Below are 23113 nucleotides of genomic sequence, written 5' to 3' on the forward strand. Positions count from 1 at the left end.
AGTACATGATTTGTTTATTTTCTACCCTTCAAAAAAATAGTTCTTTAGTAAAAGCGAGGATTCTGTTTAGAACCATGTCAGATGGCTAGAGGTTCTTCAGTTTAATATTGTAGAGGAACCTCTTAAGGTGCTTTGAGGAACCTTTTAGTTCTAAAATCATTTTCTTGAAGGTTCCTCAGAGCAACCTTAAGAGGTTCCTCCACAATATTAAACTGAAGAACCTCCAAATGTTCCTCTAGGATCTTCTACTTTTAACAGTGCACAAATGTAAAGAACCCCTTAGCCAGACAAAGCATCCAAATTCTGACATACAAACACAGTGTCCAAATATTTGCATACAACTGGATACATAGCCTAGCGATAAGCAGTATATGTAGAGCAAGTCTGAGGTCAGCCAACTGCTGTTGGCTTTAGTAGCCTAATCTAAAAAGACGCTTGTGACACATTTGGCCTGCTGTGGAGTTGTAGAAACTCAGGGAAAGGGCATTTTAATGGGGTAGAGGTATCATGCCAACTGGCTCACACACCCGTGACATATCAAGCATTTGGCTTTTATATAAGTGATTTAGGGGAGGGGGGGAGCATGTGTTTCATAGCATTTAATGGAGATACAAATCTCTTCCTTTGACCTGTGTATGTGTGTTACACTATCTAACCTGACATGGTCACACTGTGTGATTGTGTTGCTTGGCATGAATCAGTTATATGGGTTTTTTTTAGCTACATACACAATCAGAATCAGGAGGCCTTAGTATACTACAGAGCCACTGCTGGCCATTAGGTGCTATTTCAGTCTGAATCAAGACATTGTATTTTTTTGTGTTTCCTGGTTAAGGTCATGTCGCCATGTACGTTAAAACATCAGACCTTGGGTGAACACACTTCTACTGTGTGTTTCTTTCAGGTTTAAATCTGTTTGTTTTTTATTATTGTGATAAATTACATTGCAGCATGCTTTTCTGATCAGTATTATCAGTTAGTACCTCCTGTTGGTCTTTACACTATATGGACGAAATTATTGGGACGCCTGCCTATTCATTGTTTCTTCCGAAATCAAGGGTATTAAAAAAGAGTTTATCCTCCTTTTGCTGGAGTAACTGTCTCTACTGTCCAGAGTGGGCTAGACTTTGGAGCGTTGCTGTGGGGATTCAGTCACATTCAGTGTTAGTGAGGTCAGGACGGCGACTCTATTGGATGGAGCACTGTCATTCCATCTTACACAGTTCCACTGCTCCACAGCTCAATGCAGGGGACTTAATTCCCCTCTTGTCCACACCTGGCATTAGTATGGCACTAATAGGCTCATGTCATCTGCTCCAAAGAGTTTCATTGGCAATATTTATCTACAGAGACTAGACAATGGCTGCAACTTAAAATAGAAAGCATTCATTAGAAAGGGTGTCCACAAACATTTGGACAAATAGTATATTTAATGTGTTGTGACTCAACCCCTTTTTTCCAACTTCCAAAAGCACTAATGCAATTGTTGAAGAGCACTACATGCCAGTTCTATCAAATGCCACAACATTTCATGCTAAAGTGCTAGCCTAACTATCATGTCTTGCACTCCCCACAACGGATGGACGTGGCATGTACTAAGTCTCTTAATTAATCATGGGTGTGTTTTGAACGTGCAATAAACCAATCAGCTTGCCTCATCTTTAGGTGCCAGGTGCGGTCTGACTTTGACGGATTGTTATTATTGTGTTTGATAGGTGTGCATGCGCCTGTGTTGACAATTCACTGTCAAGATAGCAATGAACGTCTGACTGTTGACGTCTGTCTAGTTGTTTTTTGTCAGTGTTTCACTTGTGTTTTCCGTACATTTTCATTTACATTAGCTTCATAGCTCCAGTTTAAAAACTAAAAATGCTAAATTTGGTTATCACACCCATCTTGACCGAATGACAAATTACAAATGTGAAAATGTAATTCTTAATTTAATAATTGTTTTTCTTGATATGCTTAAGAACAATGGCTATATACGATACAATATGATTGTCAGTATTAATACTAAAAACACAGCATGCTGTATAATTAAATAGTAAATATCTAACTATGAATCTATTATATTTATTTTATATATATATTATATATATATTATATTATATTTTATTTATTTTATTTCTCACATTTCTTTTAATTTGATACTGCTAATTAACCCTGCTGCTAATTAACCCTGCTGCTAATTAATGCTCCCAATGGTAGGAGGGAAAGGACTTACCACATGTAATCTGTGTTATGATACATGCAAAGCCAGACACCAGTCTTTTTTATGAACTGTCGCAGATGTGGCAGCTAACAGACACCTGTGCCGGCCAACATCGCTTAACAGTAATGAGGGGAGAGGGTGTCATCTACCCACCCAGAGAGAGCATAGACAGACTCTGGGTGCTGATGGCAAAGTGGCATGGCTTGGGACGCAAACTTGCGACCCTCAACACCAGTGTGACGCATGATGACTATGGTGAAATAGTCATCATGATGCTCCTGTAATTGTTTCTGCTGCAAACTTTGCAGAAGACTGTACTCTGTGGAGTGTCATTTCTCCAGAAGCCAAACCAATTCCACACAGACGACCCACGCACATTGTTTTTGGAATTAAATTGTCATGGTTTTCTTGTGTAAAATAGTTTAGAATGTATTCATATTTATGATATATTGCTCAGCCCGGTAGTGCCACTTATTTTAACCATGGACTTAATCTGCATGGAAAATCAACCTGTAGAACTTTTGGGTGCTTTTTTTAATTAATCAAATTTCAGCAGTTTAATAGAAGGCTAAGTGAGTCTAATTGAATGTGACAAAGCGTGAAACACTCTCAGTGCAAGCTTGTGGGGCTTTGTCCCAGTCATCTTTAATTCACGCTAAAGCGCTTAATCTATTTATAGAGCGTGCCTGGGCCTTGGTAAGGTGCAACCTTTTGAAGATTAGAGAGAGAGAGTGACAGAGAGAGAGAGATGTAATGGAAAGTTGTGAGACGGTTGTTGCACTGGAAGATGTTGATGGCCACTTCGTATTGTTTTGCTCGGCCTTCTTCCTCCATTTGTTCTCGTGCTTTGAACTTGCGCTTCCTGTTTAGAAGCTTTGAGGTCATATATGCAAGCAGATTGGCTGCTTGTTGTGTGTGAGGGAGGGACGTTGCACTTCAAAGTTTCAGGATCTCCATTGTGAGATGGACACCTGTTAGGAGCCAGAGGCAGTGAAGGCACATTTGGAGGGAAGGCAGCAGTGTCTGAAGACCAATCACACAGAGGTGATTGTGGGATTTGTATTTATGACCTCTCAGCGACAGAATGTACCAAAGATGGACACCTCACAGCTGAAGGATGTTCTTCTAGTGGGAGCATGTAGAGCATGGTGGAAATAGCTTGTTTTGATGTCAGATAGGAGGAGATATGGCATTCCCTGAAGAAGAGCATTACAACAGTGGACTATAGTGGTAACAATAGCTATACGCTTTTGGACTGCTGAGTTATGGACATCTCTGAAGTTGAGTTCCTGCTCTTTCTCTGGTCCAGTTGGAGTCAGTTTGAGTGTAGAGTGTTTATAGTGTTTGTCGACTCTTGGCTCAGACGATGAGAAGAGAGTGGGGTTCGTTAAGGTTCCGCAGGCCAAAAGCAAAGACCCCTGTCATCCCTCGAGCCCTCAGTTTCCTGAGTGTGTCATCGCTGTCCCAGCAGACCAAACAGCGCTTCCCCAGACATAGACAGCAGCTGGTCCCAGAAGAGGATTTTGACGAGTGGGTTTACGCCCCTTTTCATTGTGGAGGTGAGCAGAACATAGTAAGGGTGGGTGATAGAATTGGCATATCTGTATTGATGGGTATTGGGCTGTTTGACTGCATATGTAGAAGAACATGTTCAATCCAGTCCTGTAGCAAACCTAGCCTGAAGCACACAATGGTCACACATGTTGTTAGCTATGTAAAAGCTATGTTAGCTATCGGAAAAGACTTCCGATTACACTACTGTTGTCCATTTCTTGTGACATTTGTGTTCAGTTAAACCCCTAGTGGTTAGCTTTTAGCTTTTAGCCTGGGTTTGACTTTCTTGCCTATTGGTGCTTTCCCTTCTAATGCGTTTCGTTCAGTTTGGCAGTCAGCTAAAGTAGTCCAGTTTGTTTTTGAGGGAGCAGACGATGGAGAGAAGAGATGGTAGAAGCCACTTAGCTAGATTTTCTTTCACTTCGTCGCATGCCAAGTTTGAGCTCCATTTTCACAGACAATGGCATGGGAAAAGCTATGTCTTGAGGCCAGGTTTGTATAGCAACTCGTATTTCCATAACTAGCAGAGTCTGGTGGTGATGTGCTGCTCTCCAGTCTTGCCAATATCAACTGCATCATGGTATGTCACTTCCATGTGCTGAACTTATTATTAATAACTATTCTTATTATTAATAACTAAACAAGATAATACCATAAACCATTTCCTGGGAGATAATACCATAAATGAGTTGCTGCTGTTGTTTATGGCTTTTCTATAAATGGCCGGCATATATCCTTATACATGCAGTTGGTCAGTGTCTAGAAGTACTGAAGATCCTCACAATACAGTCATTTATTAACATATTGCTCACACCCATAGGGCACAGTAAACTGCCTATTGACCATATATGCTTCTGACCTGTGTATTTAGCAACAAGTACCTTTTTGTATTTAGTTCATACCAACACACTGACCTCAAATAGCAGGAGCCACAAACGTAAGTGTGATTTTCTCATTAGTGTCGACTAAAGGTCAGATAAGACTGAGTCAGCTCTGCAGGTTTTAAAAATGTGTATAATGCACCAGCACATGCGTTTTGCTTAGTAGCAGTTCGGTCCAGGGATGGATTTAACACATGCTACTTTTCTGTGACAGTATACAATGGCTGGATTAAATACATCCATACACCCACCTACTTACCTACCTACCTACCCACCAACACCTCTCCAAACACAAAAAAGAGTGATGTGTTGTGTGAGCAGATACAAGCTTGAAAAATGTGCCAACGTTTTATAAACTTTCATATTGATGCATGCTAGTCCTAAAGGTATATATATAATTTTTTTGTATTATTTATTTTATCAAATATTCCAATTTGGAAATATTCCAAAATCATTTATTGTTTTACAATAGTTTCCAGATGAAGGTTTTGGTCAAAAACATTATTTTTAATCATTCATAACAGAGAGGTACATGAGGAGTGTTGCAGTACAGAATAGTACCCAAGAACACTTTTTATGTTTGTTTTTTTGGACTTATCATCATCTTATCCTTATAAAAAACACAAATATAAAACCAGATGACATGTAAGGACGTATTCATCCTTTTCTATCCCCAAAATAGCTGTATTTGCCGACTTTGTGAGTATGTTTAATTCGGAATAATAAACTACTGGATTAAAACAAATCCTCTGCATGCTGTGTAGGTTAGCTTGTCTGTTGTGGATAAATGTGGTTGCCTTATGTGTGCATTGACTCTGAAGAGCAGGAGTTTACAGAACAGTGAATCCCAGCTTTGTGTCCGAAGTTAAAGTCCTTTCAGAACCTGTCTGAATTGTTCAGTGTAAATAAAAGTGTGCACCTGATGAAGCTGAATGTTTTTCAGTGGCAGGACTAAGCAGCGGTGGCTGGTGGCAGCTCAGGACAATGGCCTCGGGGTGAGTCCTTGTTTTGATAGCAACCCATTGAGTGCAGGGATTTGGCTATTTTTGTAGCTTTTTTTGTGTCCAAAGCCCTGCGACTGCTGACAGCCAAGTAGAGAACAATCAGTCGAGCTGCAGCCGGGATTCGAATCTAGGAGAGAGTAAAGGGAGCTGTGGCCACATTTCTGTGTGTGTGTGTGTGTGTGTGAGTGGGTCTCTCTCTCTTTTTCTTTCTTGCTCTCTTTCCCAGTATCTCTCGCCCCTTTGTTGCTCTGGAGGAGTCGACAGCGTGCAGCCGCAGTGGTGTGTACACGGAGACTGAGTAGCACTTTCCCATAGCACATGAGTTGGCAGGCAGCCACTTCGGGAGTGAGCAACAGTGTGTCTGTGTGTGTGTCTGTGTGTGAAAGGGGGGAGAGAAAGCGAGTGAGGGAGGGGGCGAGAGACGATATCTATGAACCTGTGTGAGTGCACGCTGGGATGGGGAGGAGGAGAGGGGGGGAGCTGCAGCAGGCTGTATGAGGACAGCACTCTCCCTCCGAAAACTCTGACACACTTTAAAACTCACAGACACACACACACACACACAGCTGCCGGCCTGGAGAGGAGACCATGTTCTGTCTGAGAGGTAAGAGTCAGACTCATTCTTTGGGAAAGAGAACGATAGGCAGATACAAACAGTTGAACTTGTTGCAGGAGCCGTGGGGGTGAAGGTGGTGGTGGACGTGGTGGTGGTGTGGACATCCTGAAGACAAAAGAGGAGCAGATTGGAGCCGTAGCTGTATCTGAGCAGCCGTGGTCTGCTTCAGAGTGCTCCGTTCTCCTCTGCTTCCTTTGTTTTCTTACAAGGAAGTGGAGCTAAGGGGGGAATCTGTCAGGAAAGTTCAGGCAACCATGCCAGAGCTTTCTGCCGGGACAACCAGAGCCTCCAGCTGTTTGAAGGGGAATTATATGGCTCTCCTTTGTGTACTCTGTGCTGAGATTTCTCCAAGACTGCACTGGAGTTGTTGCCATTTGTCTTGCAAACCGGTGGGCTACAAGTTCAGTTTCAAAGTGCTGCAGCCAAGGGAAGTTAATAACAGTATACCTCTAATGGCAACACACGACAACAGTAAACAGTTTAGTTTGAACTGTATTGACAGATGTCAGTACAATGTAACTGTAATGTGTCATATGCATTATTATTTTAAAAGTACATTAAACCAAAAGTATGTAGTCATTTTACCACAAGAAGATAGGAGCTTCAATAGTATGTTGATGCTCCACTGACTTGCAATAGGGAGAATGGCGTCTTTATCATTGCCGCTCTGGGCCGGAACGCTGCTACTGCACTATGTAACTTTGCTGCACAAGACATTTTACAAGAACTCGCCATGTAACTCGCCATATTTGTGTAAAATCCTGTAATGCTACTCTACTACCTTAGTCCACATGCTTCTTTCACTTTAGATGCCAGTTCTGTATCTTTCAGCTTGTCCAGAAATGCATGTGTACAGCTGTCCTTGACCACAGTTTAGATGCAGAGAAATATGCATAGTGGTGCTTTAAACCAGAGACGTTTTAAATTAGGAAACTGAAGTTTTTGTAACGCTCAACATGTGTCTGTCTACCGATAAAGTCCTGCCTTTGAACAAAGTAAGCTAATCAGCTTGCTTTCCCCACAAGCAGAGTAGCCAGGAGAGGCCGAGAAACCACATCTGCATTTTTGAGCCAAACACTACAAACTATTTATTGGCAGATTTTATTTTATATATAATTTGTCCTTCTAATATATTATACTAATATATTATTATATAATGTACAGTTTCTTACATATTTCTAATATATTTGCCTGTTCTCATAAAACTAGAAATAACTGCCCGTCAGCATTGCAAAGATGAACAGACTTGCCTGTACAGTACTGTGTTAAATTCTCTTAAAAGAAGGAACAAAAATGTCTGTTCAACAGCTATTTCAGGTTTGTGAGGCATTCCTTTAGCACTCAGGAAGCCTTGGTTCATTTAATATTATTAACACAGACTTAAATATGATGAAATACCCTGATAACATGATACTGAACTTTATTAATAGTGCCCAGCACCACAGTTAGTGGTGTTATTTTTGGCACACTGCAACGATGCGGTCTTTTTTAGTGTTTCCCCTGCTCCCAACACACCTAATCCAACTAATCAGCTTTTTAACAGCCCATTCCTGAGGTAGAGGAGGTGTGTTAAAGCAGGAAAAGCACTAAAATGTGCAGGACAGAGGGTCTCGAGGACCAGGTGTATGGCTGTGGTTTGAGTTTATATTCATATTATGCATGTGGTGAGGTTTTGCATGGCTGGTCAGGTGGCTTTCTGGCATTTGTTTGTCCTCTGTCTCTTTCTCTCTCTGTCACATACACACACACACACACACACATACACACACCCCTGTCCCCTCCCCCTATGATGTTGTGATCTTTTTGTGTGTATTCCTGTGTATCCCTTCATGCTGGGGAGCAGTGATCTCTCCAGCTCTCTGACCTGCATTTTTAGAGATTAGTCACCCCTATCATCGACTAGTGACCTGAAGGTCATGAGTGTGTGAATGGGTCCTTTGCTGGTGACGACTCCAAAGCCAGTCACACACTGACAAGTGCCATTGAGTGGGACACATTCTCAGCCACTGAAACTCTGTGTTTTTCCATTTAAAGCCCATCTCATGCACAGTCTTTCAAAGAAAAAGATGAATGGTGTGCACATAATCAATATGCATAAACACAATTCATTAGAAAGACTATACAAATACTGAGTGGGGCCTTCCTTTGCTCTCAGAACAGCCTTAATTATGTGCCCACTGCAGCCTCAGCTTTCTGTTCTAGGCTGACAGATGCAGGCTGATACGATAAATGGATGAATGAGTAGGTATACAGATCTTCCTGTCCAATCAGTGCTCAATGCATGTATACACACAGTACATACTACAATATGCATATATACTGTTTATATATATACTGCCCTGTTTATTACTGTGTATTATCATTGCCTATCCATTAAGTTCATTCATTATTTTATAGAATTGTAATAGATATTTCTTTAATCAAGTAATTATGGCAGCTCTGCTTCTATTATACTGTACTGCCCCAATCTGCACCGGATAATGAACACTCTACTTGCCATGTACATGCAAGCCTGAGAAAAGATTTGCTATAGTAGGCTTCATTTCCAACAACCAGTGCTATAACTACAGTTAAGTCCCATATTAAACCACGGAGAGACTGCACCCAGTGGATCATTTAATATTTTCATGTGATTTCCCTCTGTAATGCTATGCTTTGCGCCTTATTTAGCTTTGAAATCCCTGAGCCTTCAACAAAAGCTGCTTTTAATCAGATGTGCAGAGGATTCTGACAGATGCCCAAGCCGCAATTTCCATATAATCAATGTAAACATCTGCAGAACTGCCAAATGGTATTTGACTGTAGATCCAGATTCAGCTGCAGTGCAATTGGACGTTACGGGCCAGTGCTTGAGCGTGGCATACAGGTTGAGACAGGCTTTAAAGTGAAGCTCCAAAACAAAGTGATCATAAGAGAAAGCACCCCCCTCCTACTCCACCTCACCCCACTGAAAAAACTCCCCCCACTGAAAACAACCTGGCTCTGAGCTTCACTTCACTCAGACATCCAGGGATAAAAAAAAAAAAACACAGTGAAGGAAATGTTTCAGTGCAGGTGGCTATTTCCATAACGCTCGTTTAGAAGATGAGTAGCGCTGTCAGCAGGGCAGTCACTGGGTACAAATATGCATGGTGAACCTCTGGCCCTATCCTGAGTGGCACCTTTGGAAGTTGTAGCATAGTAAAGTGGGGGATGGTTAAGGTTCGAATGGGTCTTTAAAGAGCCCATATTGTGGAAAACAATAGTTTTAAAAACTCTGATCCATGCAGTCCATGTATGGAAACTAAGCTGCACCACAAAAACAAACATCCTTACCTACACCCACACTTTCAGCCTACAGCTTTTTGCTCCACCCTTTCAAACTGAAGATCGGAGACCTTCAAGACCTCAAGAGGAAGAAACAGTGTAGGATAAGGGTCCTTTAATGAATAGAAAATAGCTCATCAGCTTGCCCCACTGTTTGGAGCTGCTCTTCAGCCAGAAGTAAAAAAAAAATTCTTGTAATTCACTTTAAAAAGCTGAAAGCTGGTCTCTGTGTTTAAGACTTCTTAATAAATGAAGCTTCCATGACCTAGAAAAGCCAACCCACATTCACCAAATTCACTGGAAAAGGCCCAGTGGAAGTTTTACTGATTTTGTGATCCACCCAACACCCCCCGGTCCTTTTACAAAAAATATTGTTGTTTTTTGACAAGGATGAGCAATTCTATAGGACTGAGGTTGCAATAGATTGGGTGGTATTGCTATTGCCGAATATTGTGGTATGCTGTGAAGCAATCCTTTCACAAGTGAGTGTTAGTTATTGACACAACATCTGTATTCCATTCGGGGGCACTCTTAAATGTCTGTCATGGTATTTTCCATTACCAAGACTAGACGACCATGTTTGTGTCACAGCTCTTAAGGGAATAGTGCAACACATTATGTTTATGTGGCTAACAGGGTTGAACAATATTTGCCAAATGATTTATTGAAATATAAAAAAAAAAACATTCATAACTTTTACTTCATTGTTTTCAGTAGAGCCATGCTGATATTTAAAGTCTGCAGTGTAATACTGTGTTAAAGTATTAGATTACATTGTTATAACACATGCAAAATTGTCCAAACAAGATTGTCCTTGTTTGGGTAGATGCAGCTAAACACTTTCCATTGGTTAGGCCTTCAGGAGCAGAACAGATGTTCTCATGCCTCAGATCAACCACCAACATAATAAAAGAGGAATCAGTCGATCATGTTCTGATTTCCAGTGGGTTGGACCAATTTCAGGGTGTTTTAGATATGCTGCTGAATGTCAGCTGTAGTCTAACCAGGTTTCAGTCAGTCTTCAGAAGTATAACACAGCAGTATCCGATCTAGAAAACATACCACTAACATGCTATAGTAATACTTTTAGCAATTACTACTATTGTAAATGTGTTTTGTGCATTTTTATTTTTTTAATATATATATAATTTTGAAATGTATGACCTGTACCGTACTGAAGGCCTAGCTGTAATAGTCATGATTTGACACTTGAAATATCCGATAATATCACATCTGCAGTACATAAACATGATTTAGTCAGGGTTATCAGACTTGAATATCTGTGAATGAATTTTCTCACTGAACCATTTTCTTTGCAGTGAGCTAAGTGATTGTTTTATGCACACCTTCCTTTCAAACAGGGCAATATGACAAAAATCTAATATTATGATACCGAATTACATTACACGATATACATTACACGATATACATTGCAGTAAATTGGGAACAGACGTAGTGCCAGATTTTAAAAACAAAATACTCTTGAAAACTATGAACAAAATGTTTTCTACACAGTGTTTTGTGTCCTGTGCAGCGCAACGTCCAGTTAGGCTTTCAGGATTTAAGCATAATAAAATGATGCAGTTGGCCAGTGGTGCAGAACTGAAACATACTGACCATGATATGCCCAGGAAACAACAATATTGTCACAATAACACAATAACAACACCATATTATTGTATTGCCCATCCCTACATGGCGGCAAATGTGCTGGGTACAATCACAATGCAAAAGGTAATGCCATTGGTGAAGACTTGACATAGCAATGGTAATACCCCAAGCCGTGCTAAATTTACCACTAGCTTTCACTCTTCATATTGTAATTATGTTTGGCTGAACCTTGGCTTTAACCTTGGACAGGTGCTAAGCTTGACCCAAGTCCTCTCTATAGACCTCATGTCTGACTGTAATGGCCATTCATTTATTGGTATAGCCACTGCAACAGCATATATGTTGGGTCAGACAGAGTTAATGTGTGTGTGGTGCATGACCACACACACAAACACATGTCTCAGCTGCCAGGCGTGTGCTGACCCTCCCTAGCATTACTGGAATTCTGACCATGACCCTGGTGGTCATTCTCTGGTCAAGGCAGTGAGCTTGACTTTCAACATCCCCAGAGGTCAGTCAGAAAACAAAGGAAGGCCATTCTTCGTTAATCAAAATAAAAACAAGGGATCGTTCCAGAATGGAAACCTTCAAGGGAGTGATTAAGCTGATTGTATTGTGATATTATTGAGAGCTTGTGATATTATTTGCTTTGTTAATTCACAAAAGATGTGATGAGAGATGAGCTGGAACTTGGTTAGGGTTGGTCTGAGGCTTGGGATTTTGAAAATGTTGGATGAACAATGTGCTTCTTGCTTAGCGTCTTTCTTAGTATTGATGTAATTCACTTCACGACCCTTTGTTGTAATATCATTTGCCACATTCAGGGCTGAATGTGGTCAGGACAGCTATTTCTTTTCCTCTCATAAAGATTTCACAAGAATACCACAGTCTTATCTTCAACCTAGAGCCCCAATGCTCGCATTGTCTTACTGTCAAATTTTCCCTTTTACACACCACAGATATGCATCAGTGTCTGCTGAGCCAGAAATGTCCCCTTTTTTTATAACTTATCCAGTCATCTAGCCAAGAGTACTACTGAAATGATTGGCATCTTTGTGGCAGTCTGTATCATTGGAGTCAAAAGAATGCACTGTTAAGCATGAAGCTGAAATTCCAATGCAATAATAAGGGTTATTATACAGCAATGACCCTTCCTCCAATATGGCACTAACATTGGCATGTGATCCTCTGTGTAAGGGCTATAAATAAAGAAATGTTGAGGCATGTTGAGCATTTACATAATAATGTAAGAATGTAGCTAATGGTACAAAGACTAGAGATGGCATATCAGTATGGATGAATATTGGTGTTGGAAATACAATAACAACGTTAATGTCCATTTATGTTAACATTTTGTGTTTCATGTTTAGATCATTGCTATTGGTCTATTCATAATGGAATATTCTCACAGTCTAAAGATTAATTGACTAATTGCTTAATTGAGTAGACACCATGCTCATTTCTTTACTATGAGATAATGCAGGAACCCGGGAAGTTCATGCATCTTCTGGAACACTTTTAGGTTAATGTGATACCCAGTATTTTACATGTACATATCTACCAATGCTGATACACTACATGTCCAAATATTTGTGGACACTCTTACTGCATTCTAATGAATGTATTAAGTTACTTTAGATTTACATAGGTTCGCTCTGATCCAGAGAGCGGACCGCAAAAAAAGCTATCGCATCCGGCTTGAACACCACCAAATCTGAGCTTGCTCACTAAATGCGCCTGGCAGTGGTCCGTGGGTAGGAGCTCCTCTCTCGCTCATTTCAAGGAGCGACAAGCACACAAGCACAGTCTGACACAGCTTGTCCGGTAGAGAAGTATTGCCACTAGAGCAGGACTCTCTAAAGCAGACAAACAATAACCTTTTGCCTAATGTCAGCATTGAGCTGTGGAACAGTGGAACTGTGTTCTCTGGAGTGATGATGGAGCTCCATCCAGTTATGGGGATGAGTTGGGGAGTTGAGCATGAGGTGGATTGATGATCATCCATCACCCTGACCTCATTTACACTCTTGTCGCTGGTATGCAACCAAATTCACACCTTTCCTGGACAGTAGAGACAGTTACTCCAACAAAAGCAGGATACATTTTTCTGAATACCCTTGATTTAGGAGAAGCAGTGAATAAACAGGTCTGAATACTTTTGAACGTAAAGCATAAAATGCTAATACGTGCAGTGACAGGAAAAAAAGGGAGCCCTGATCAAAATATCTGTTACTGTAATTAATTAAGTGAGTAAAAGGTGACTTGATTTCCTAAAGACATCATATATATAATATTTTGAGCAAGATTACTTTTTATTTATATATTTTACAAAATAACAGCCCAGAAGCAAAAGTTTTGCAAAAAAAAAAAAAAAACACACTAATCTTGCTTGAAATATTGAAAAAAATGTGGCAGCTTTATACCTTTTGGAAATCAGTTTACCTCCTACTCACCTTAACTATTCACCATAAAAGAAATGTAGATGCCCAAGGGATGCCCAAACGTTTGAATGCCACCGTATGTATCTGTTTTGTTGATTTACCCGTGTTAGAAATAATTAAAATACAGGTATAGTATTTTAGTGCAGTTCCCCAGGGTCACCTACACACCCTGCTTTTCCAGAGTACAACATATACATCGTCTAACATCCATTTAAAATATCCTCAGAATCTCTGTCAACAGCACTCTGTCCAATGGCACTATTTTATTAAATCACGTATCCACCAATCCCAGCATTATTGTGCATCTCACTTGAATTATGCAAATTCTCACGTGACAGGATGAGGTTCGGACAGAAAGCTAGTCACGAATGACCAGCTGCTGAAATGAACCCAATGGAATCACAATTGAGTTGATCTCTGTGTTTGCTCCAGCAGGTGGCTCTGTAGGAATAAGGCCCCTGTGCCTTCATGACAACCATTGTTGTCCACTCCCCATCCTGACCGAGCGGCTGCCTCGCTCCAGTGCGCTCAGACTACAGTGAGCAACGGCTGGCTAGCAGGGCCTCCAGTGGCATTGTGCTCCTGGTGCAGCCTCACACCTTGTGGGAGCTCCTAATCTCCATTCAGAGTCACTGGTTTGTGTTATGTAGCAGGGAGGCCAGCTAAGTGTGTTTTCTACAGCTGGCCATGGGAGGAAAACTCAAAAGCTTTTCAGGAAGCGATTCTGTGAGGTGCTGAGTGTGAAGGCAATGTTAGTGTTGGCATGTTTTTGGGTTTTTTGTTTTCAGGCTTTGTTCCAGAAGCACAAGATGGTATTTTTCCAATACTTGGATGGACTTCATTTGTTGGGCTTTGTCATCATCTTCAGTCTTTTCTGTCTTAGATTTATACTTCAGAACTTATTTCACATTTCATCACTTCTTCTAAGACTACAGTTATTATTGTCATTTTGCTGCGTTTGCACTATATCAACAGATTCAAGTCTGCACATCTACTTTGCTCTGTTCTTGTCTTAAATTATGACATAAACAAAAACATGACAAAAAAATAGAACTCCTTCAAAAACAAAATGTTGTGTGGAATTTGATTCAAAGAGAATTGCTGCTCGTTTCAATAAGCTACAGGACAATTTAAGGTGTTTACAAAAATGGTAACCTACAATTAGTTTGTTCAAATCAGTACAAAACTTAAATATTTAAACTTTAATATTAAAATATTAAATTTGAAATGGCATTCCAGTCTAAAATTAGCTAGCTATGTATTTAAATACCAAAAATGAGCAATTTATGTAACTTTATCATATTTTACAAAGTACACAATATTCTGTACTGTAGCATTTCATACCTCAGCAGCATTTTGTTGCTTTAAAATAATTGATTGTCCATCTTTTTTGTGTTCATTTAGTCATTCAATGTTCTACATCACTACATTACCCATAATGCATTTCACAAATACACCATACATCCACTGATATAGAGGCCATCAAAACAAATGAAAACAAATAAATGAAAATTATTCCTTTTCTTAAGAGACAGTATATCGACAATAGTATTGGGACACCTGCTTGTTTCTTTTGAAATTAAGTACATTAAAAAAAGGGTGCTCTTGTTGGAGTAGCTGTCTCTACTGTTCTGGGAATGCTTTCTACTAGGATTTGAGGATTTGATTGCGTTCATCAACGAGAGTGTTGGTGAGGTCAGGATGTTGGATGAACACCACTCTACCTCATTCCCAACTCATCCCAAAAGTATTGGATGGAGCACCATCATTCCAGAGTGCACAGTTCCTGGTGCCAATAGGTTCATGTTTATCTGCTCTAGAGAATCCTATTTAATCGACAGTACTTTTCTACAGGGATTAGACAAGTTGTTTGTCTGGATTTGCTCATCTGTGTCAGCAATGGGTGCAGCTTAAAAAAGCTGAATGCATTCATTAGAAGGGGTGTCCACAAACATTTAGACATATAGTGTACATCATCAGAAGGGGCTGTCCAAGTCTTGAAACCTAAATATCATACTGTGAAAACTATTATGATAGAACTGTAGGAGGCGAATAGACATTTTTACAACAGATGTAGCGATAGTTAAATTTTGCATTCCCATTCAAAGTAATGTGTCCAGCATCTGTGAAAACTCAACAATCTCTAAGCTCCACAGACTCATATCTCAGTAGAGGCCTAGGAAGCCAAAATGCTCTGTCATATAAGTGGCTCCAGATGGTGTTCAGTGCACTAACCAGTGGACACAACAATGGCTTTCTTAGGGCCGCACCTAACCCACCACATCCAGAGTGTTATACTGTTAGTCTACTTGGAACAGAGAAGCATGATTGCTTTTGCTTATGGAGAGGGGGAACTGGGTTAAGGCTGGGAGGAGAACCGGGCGCCTGCCAAGAGCTGTCCTCCTCTGGGCTAACGATCCCTGCTCCATGATAAATCTCTCATTGAAGCCACATCACAAGCTGGGCTTTCACAAACTGTGCTTGTCGCTCCTTGAAATGAGCGAGAGAGGAGCTCCTACCCACGGACCACTGCCAGGCGCATTTAGTGAGCAAGCTCAGATTTGGTGGTGTTCAAGCCGGATGCGATAGCTTTTTTCGCGGTTTGCTCTCTGGATCAGAGCGAACCTATGAGGTTTAAAGAGTTTTGGCAGCAGGAACAAGGCTAGGATTTCCCCTGCCTCCGTTTTTTGGGTTAGAAAACAGCTGAACGCTGGTGCTAGGTGGAGCTCTCAAGTTTTGGTCCAGTTCCCACATGGCGGGCGTCCATGGAGCCGAGCTTGAGGCTTTGGATCGGGCCCCAGATGGAGGTTAATCAGATATGAGTGCGATGAAAAGGCTGATTACATTATCTCTGACCGCCATATGCAGATAAAGGGATGTAAAAGAGTCTGGGTGTGTTGGTATTGTTGAACTGTACTCTCTGGATAGCAAATCGGGGTCAGCACTCTGAAGCCGTCATCCGGGGATTCATGATGCTTTGTTTAGTTTTTATTGCTTATGGCAAAACCATTTACAGGATATAAATACAGTCCCCCTCCTCTCTCTCTCTCTCTCTCTCTCTCTCTCTTTCTTTCTCTCTCTCTCCCTCTGTGTAGTCACTATGCTGGACATCATTTAATCAATCACCATCATTAGTAACCAGTAGGTGGAGCACATGCTCATTCTTTTCTGCTATGTTTGAGTAGTTTGAACGTCAGTCTACTTTTAGATGCCCATTTTAAGTTAAGTGCCTGAATAAAGAACTGCTCATTTTAAAGCTGAGTAGTTCATAAAAGAAGAAACATTGAACCCGTATTGGCTGACAGATTTCAATATTAGCACTGGAGGAGAAAAAGTGGTACCCATGTCATCTGTAATGTCAATTAAATATTAGCCCTTTTAAGCAAGAATTGAAAGCATGGACGATTTTAGTTGTAGCAACTAACAATTACTAGGGCTGCATGAATTTGAAAAAATACAGGGATTTGCACCAGATTTCACCAGAAGTCAGTGGTCCAACATCATGATATTAATAATGCAATCTGTGGATCCAATATTGGAGTAAAATAAACAATATTGGGCAGATATAATCTGCCTCTGGTAGATGATGCTGAAACAATATATTGTGCAGCCCTAGGCAGCACTATACTGAATTAAGTAAATAAACTCTGCAGAAGATCTGCAGAAGGTCCATATTAGGGTTGGGCGGTATCCCGTTTCTGTATAACATCAACATATTACTGTGGTATATGCTATTACAGAGAGCATACAATCTCATCATACTCATCATACAATCAGTTTAACTATTACAAATGTTAAACTGCTCTCAATCAGGAGAGAAGTTCTTTAGCATTAGCTTAGCATTATAGCATTTTGTTCATCACAGTACACTCACGATTCTGGCTGGCGGAAACCCTACTTCTGAACATTTAGCTACAAGAGAATGACTCAGATCAAGCGACAGATATTGAAAGGATAGAAAGTTGAAATTATTTTTTTTCCTGTAGTGTTGGTTCTGTAGCCCACTCGCTAGACTAGCCTTTGCTTAGCTAGTTTGGCTATAGGTACACCATGTATTAGTAAGCAGCTATTAATGCAGCTGCTGTTGACTAACTGACGATAAAAACATTTGGTTTGGTAACAAAAAAGTAACAAAAATGCAAAATAAGGGCATGATTGGACAGCCAGCTAAGTTTTGATAAGTTAGCTAGCAAGCTTGCTACCACAGCACAGACTGTTCCAGCTATGGAGACTCAGATCACACACCTTTAGAGGATAAAGACTCATATCTGAGAGCACAAAGTTAAGTGAATGATATTTCAATCGTAGTGTTTTCGTTTAGTAGACTGGTTCATCCAGGTTTGCTTGCTTTCCCTTTTTGCATGTCGCTAAACTCAAAACTACAGTGATCTCCCACTGAAATTTGACATATCGGACACGTGATCATTTTGACATATCATCCTCAATTAGAGATACACTATCATGTTTTTTTTTATACCGCAGTATACAGTATTTTCATCATATATTATCCATATTTTAAACTGGGTCTGGAAACAAGGAATTCATCTGAACATTGTTAACAAATGCATGGTCTTCTGTTAGTGTAACTACTGAAGGTGTGTGTCTGTAGCAATAATCATCTACTGCAAGTTGACCATCTGACCATCTGCAGTGCAAAAGCCTGTCTTCAGCAGCGCTTGGATGTGATGGGATAATCCGGTTTTACAGATTAGCCACACAAGGCGAGCAAGCTGGTGGAGTAAGGCATTCTCTCCTTCTCAGACTCTCAGACACTCAGTCAAGGAATCCCCACTACTTCTGATTCTGTTAGTTCATTACTTCCCTATTGATCATCATTTCTTGCTTTATTCGTGTGAAATCTAACTAACCTTACTTGACCTCTAGGTTAGTTTATTTTGGAGTCATTTGCAGTTTTTATGAAGTTTTTCTTCAACTTAAAGACATTAGAAGACCTATAAGAAATGTTGCTAGGTTTTTCAAGGCGTTTTGAGCTGGAATGTGATCTCTGAGGGCTTGTTTTAGTCAACTCTAAAAGACGAACCCCTTCAGGAACTCCATGTCAAGCCCAGGATGATTGCGTATGTGGATTGTATCTCCATGGAACCAGCAGGAAAATGCTGGAACAGGACCTACTATGAAGACGAGGACGAGCTACTTCCTCTCTACACGCGCAAGCTGAGCAACCTTCACCCCAAGACTGAGGGCAGCCTCCGTCGCAGGCTCCTGACTTCCAAGATCCATCAGCAACAGGATGCTCTTTGGCGTCCTAAATGCTGGGATGGGCCTCCATCACCTAAGATCATCCCACCACCACCACCGCCACCACAGAAAAGGCCCGGGTGCACCTTCAGGCCCGTTCACCAGGAGTGGAGAGGTAGAGCTTCCAGTCTCGGGGCCAGCTTGAGCTCATCCATCACAAGATCATTTGTTCAGTCATCACAAGCCGTAGCTAAGCTCAGCTAGAGTCTTTGAGCTTGCCTGAGATGACGGGTTGCTTTCTTTCTGGGGCTGTGATTTCTAGTGCCTGATGGCATTAGCAGGTGTTGAAACAGTATGAAAAGACCCTGAGGCTGTGAAGTTTTTGATGGCTTTTTGGATGGCTTGCGCTGTTTGAGAGTGATGATTACTGTGGCGTATAATTTGGTGCCCAAGCTGGTTACTAGAGTTTGAGGTCTGCTCTCAGCACGAGGCAGGCTGAGGCAAGACGGCTCTTGAGGCAGTCGCCTGCAGGAGCTATTAAGATGAAACGCTGAAGTGAGTTTGCTGTTAGTTAAGCCAGCTGAATAAATCATGTGCTCACAGGGAACATAGGCCAGCTTTCTTACCTTCTTTCATTTCATCCCTCTTCCCCTTCCAGCCCACTTTTAGCATAAACCTTAAATTGCATGACAGTCCTTTGGCAGGGCTGTCTCTTTCATGTGGATGTGCCCGCTGTTCGCTCTGTTCAGTATGAATGTGTGATTATATTCTCATTAGACTGGCGGACAGTAATTTTACAAGATATCATCAATATAACAATGGATATGAACCATTCTATTTAGTCTAGCTCTAAAATTCCTGTTGGCACTGTACATTTTACATGGCTCCTTGGCAAAAATCTTCAAAATAGAAAATCCTATTCAAGACTCATCTTAATCTTCAGAGTTAAATAGGATTCAGTGCATGAAATTAACCTTAAGAAAATGTCACTGCAATAGAAGAGCCATTTCTAGTTCCATTATAAAGGGTTAACTCTTAAACCTTAGGTTTATTATTTTGTTATTAAACCTGTTATTAATGCAGAAACTACTGTGTATTATCTGACAACAACTTTTGTGGAGTCCCACAGGGTTCTATTTTAGGGTCTTTAACAGTGATAGACTGATGATAGTAATGCAGTTATGAGAATGAAGAACTGAAGGTTATTTACCAATTAATAAAGACCCCTTTATTTTGAAGGGTACAGTTCTGTCCTATCACAATGGGCAAAAGTATTGGGGCACCTCCTCATTTCCTCTGAAATCAAGAGTATTAAAAAAGTGTATCCTGCTTTTGTTTGAGTAACTGTCTCTACTGTCCAGGGTAGGTTTTCTACTAGAAAACTTGGAGGTGCATTACTGTGAGGATTTGATTGCATTTAGTGATGAGAGCAGTAGTGAGGTCCAACCTCATTGTCAACTCCCCAACTCATCCCAAAAGTATTGGATGGAACACCATCATTCCAGAGAACCTGTTCTTTTGGCAATTTTGTTTTACAGGGATTAGACCATCTGTGTCAGCAATGGTTGCAACATAAAGTAGCTAAATGCATTAATTAGAAGTGTCCACAAACATTTGGACATATAGTGTATGTTTTATGGAATTATATATCTCACAAACAGGATATTTATGATATGATATGATTTATGATATCCCAGCTCCAAAGGGGCAATGGGACATCGCTTTTCCTAACACAAGAGTTGTGGGGCAAAGCCAGACCAATCCTAGGGCAAAGCTGAGGAACTGCAGACTGCAGTTAGAAAACAGCTGTGATAGTGATTTCACATTTACCAGTTGGAAAAACAGCAGGGTGTTTAAGCTGCAGGGTCACTACGGCAACCAGAAACACTGCACTGTTTTCCACATGCTTGCTGTTTTCCCCCTGTGCGGATGCAGCACGGGAGTCTCGTGTGGTCTACCCACACTCCTTATGCATCGTTTTAATCGTGTTAATATTCTTATAGAAATTAGAATAAGGCTCCACCTGAAGGGTATTCTTTTTATCTGGCATGTATGGTTAGTTCATTTGTGTTTTGACAAAAGGCAGATGGCTTAACCACTGTCTTTGTTGCAGTGTTGAAAGCAGGAAAAATGGGCAAATGAGCGTAAAGGTCTGAGCCAACTCAGAGCCAAAGTGTAACGGCTAGACAACTGGGTCAGAACTCTCGCACCTAAGGCTCACTGATGCTCATGGAGGCCCCACCTCCCAACTTACAGGACTTAAAGGATCTGCTGCTAGCGTCTTGTTAGCTTATGCCAGATACCACAGGACGCCTTCAGAGATACAGTAAAGATAGAGGTAGACCTACATGACATTAGACAGGTGGTCCTAATGGCTGATCGGTATGGATAGTTTCACTAAATAGAGTGGGAGCATTTTAGTTTTCATGCCTGCATTACACTCTCCTTATGAAATCAAGGTTAATGATGGAGAGTTTACCCCCCTTTTACAGCAGATAGATCCTCTACTCTTCTGGGAAGAAAGATATAGGCTTTTAAAGTAGCTGAATTCAGTAATTAGAAGTCGTGTCTACATACTTTTGGACAGTGTGCTTAAGCTCCTGTCCTTAGCAAGTGACAGTAATGATCACTTTACACTGTGTTAAAAGCTTATCCCTCCCGCAGAGCTAGCTGTCCCTTTTACGCACAAGATGTAGACAGATGTCTCTCCAGGGCTGCACTGCATGTGACCTGAAATACAGTCAGAGCTCTATGTTCTGCTTGACAGTAGAACTTTTGGTAACACTTTTCATGAAGGACAGTGTTGATATGGCTTATAAAAATGCCTTTCCTGACCACTCACTCACAAACTTATACAAATATGTGTAATGCCTTTTTTTTTTTTAGCAAAAACCAATTGTTAGAAAACCTTTTGGGGGGAAATTACATCAGAATCAGCCTTTTTTATACTGTATTTATGTAGGTTTATTTGAGTTGTCATGAAATGCTTTTGTAGATGCAGGTGTTTCAAGGCTTTCTTCTGGTTGGTGTGGTCTACAAACCTCTATGTCCTACAACAGTAATGTTCTACAGACCTTAATCTACGCTCCCCCGCAGTCTGTACCCCATAAGGCTTGCATGGTAAACACTTCTAATGCTTTCTAATGAGTGTAATTACTTTCAAATAGGCTTTATGCCCAATGCAGCTGCAGCTCAGCTCAGCATGCTCAGTGTAAACCAGATCAGAACACAACAGAGGACCTCCTGGTCCATTCAAATGGATATGTAAGACACCTGTTTTGCGCATCGAATTTCCTTTAAATATTAGTTTTCTTTGGTTTTCATGGTTTTTTAATTTCTGAAACCTGTATTTCGGCCACCAGATGGCACTCGGCTCTGTTCAATTATGCCCAAAGTAGCTGCACAAAAGCAGCTTGGAATATCGAGCCCATGGCTGAAATCATTTCAGTATAAACATAATGATACAGAGCTTACTGAGCTGATCAACAACAGACTTCACTATGGTGCTAGACAGCTGCAAGTGCTAATACCCTGACACTGTGACTGTGCCTTACAGTAATATTTGCTATTGGGTGGGTAGTGTTTATTGATGATGTATTTGAAATGCCCAATAGAAAAAACAGTATTTTGAGATTTTGTATTTGCTGGGATTGATGATGATAAAATGACTATATACTGCAGTGTTTTGTATTTTCGTAGAAATTAAAATACTGTAAAATATGTATGTAAGGTACTTTAAAGGGTTCTTTGAGTGATGCTATAGAAGAACCACTTTTAGTTCCATAAAGAACCTTATTTGTAATAGAGATGTATGAGTGTGAAGAGTCTTTTCAAGATCTAAAGAACCTTCACTTGATGTAAAGTTGATGTAAGGTTTGTTTTAGTAGCCTAGGCATCTTCTTAGCCAATGTAGGAAATGTTCCCGCTAACTATTTGAACCATCATATGAAAGATAGGCCCTTCATTACTAAACACTATAAAGTAACTGAATGAGGACACAAATATGAGGCAATAACAAACTGTCAGGTTTATGACGTGCCTCGTTGGGCAGACATGTCAGTCTTTGTCCAGTCAGTGTACTAGTGAAAAGATAGACCAGATAGGCTGATGGGTAGAAGGTTTCCGAAGTGAGATACAGTGTGCTGCTTTTGAAAAGTACTTTTAGTATAAAAAAAAAAAACAAGTACGGTAGTTTATTATTGAGACATCACATGGCTACTGTATTTATTCATTCATTTTTTATACATTTATAATGAATGAATTAGCGGAAATACAGTTAGCTTTGATGT

The 23113-nt window shown here is 40.6% G+C and overlaps 1 protein-coding gene across 7 annotated transcripts in view; it reads left to right on the forward strand.

Annotated features, from left to right (window-relative positions):
- nhsl1a (NHS-like 1a) overlaps window positions 1-23113 on the forward strand; it is an 80350-nt gene that overhangs the window by 22699 nt on the left and 34538 nt on the right. For 2 of the 7 annotated variants that reach the window (XM_072689661.1, XM_072689667.1), the window contains exon 1: window positions 18584-18999. The exons of 3 other annotated variants lie outside the window; for them this stretch is intronic. In XM_072689661.1, coding sequence (XP_072545762.1) covers window positions 18696-18999 — 304 coding nt within the window. In that variant the 5' untranslated portion in view covers window positions 18584-18695. Of the gene's footprint in view, window positions 1-3546; window positions 3772-6120; window positions 6256-18583; window positions 19000-23113 lie in introns of those variants that run through there. 2 more of the 7 variants (XM_072689662.1, XM_072689666.1) reach the window with 2 other exon arrangements.

The sequence above is a fragment of the Salminus brasiliensis genome, chromosome 10, assembly GCF_030463535.1.
Source record: "Salminus brasiliensis chromosome 10, fSalBra1.hap2, whole genome shotgun sequence".
Classification (NCBI taxonomy): domain Eukaryota; kingdom Metazoa; phylum Chordata; class Actinopteri; order Characiformes; family Bryconidae; genus Salminus; species Salminus brasiliensis.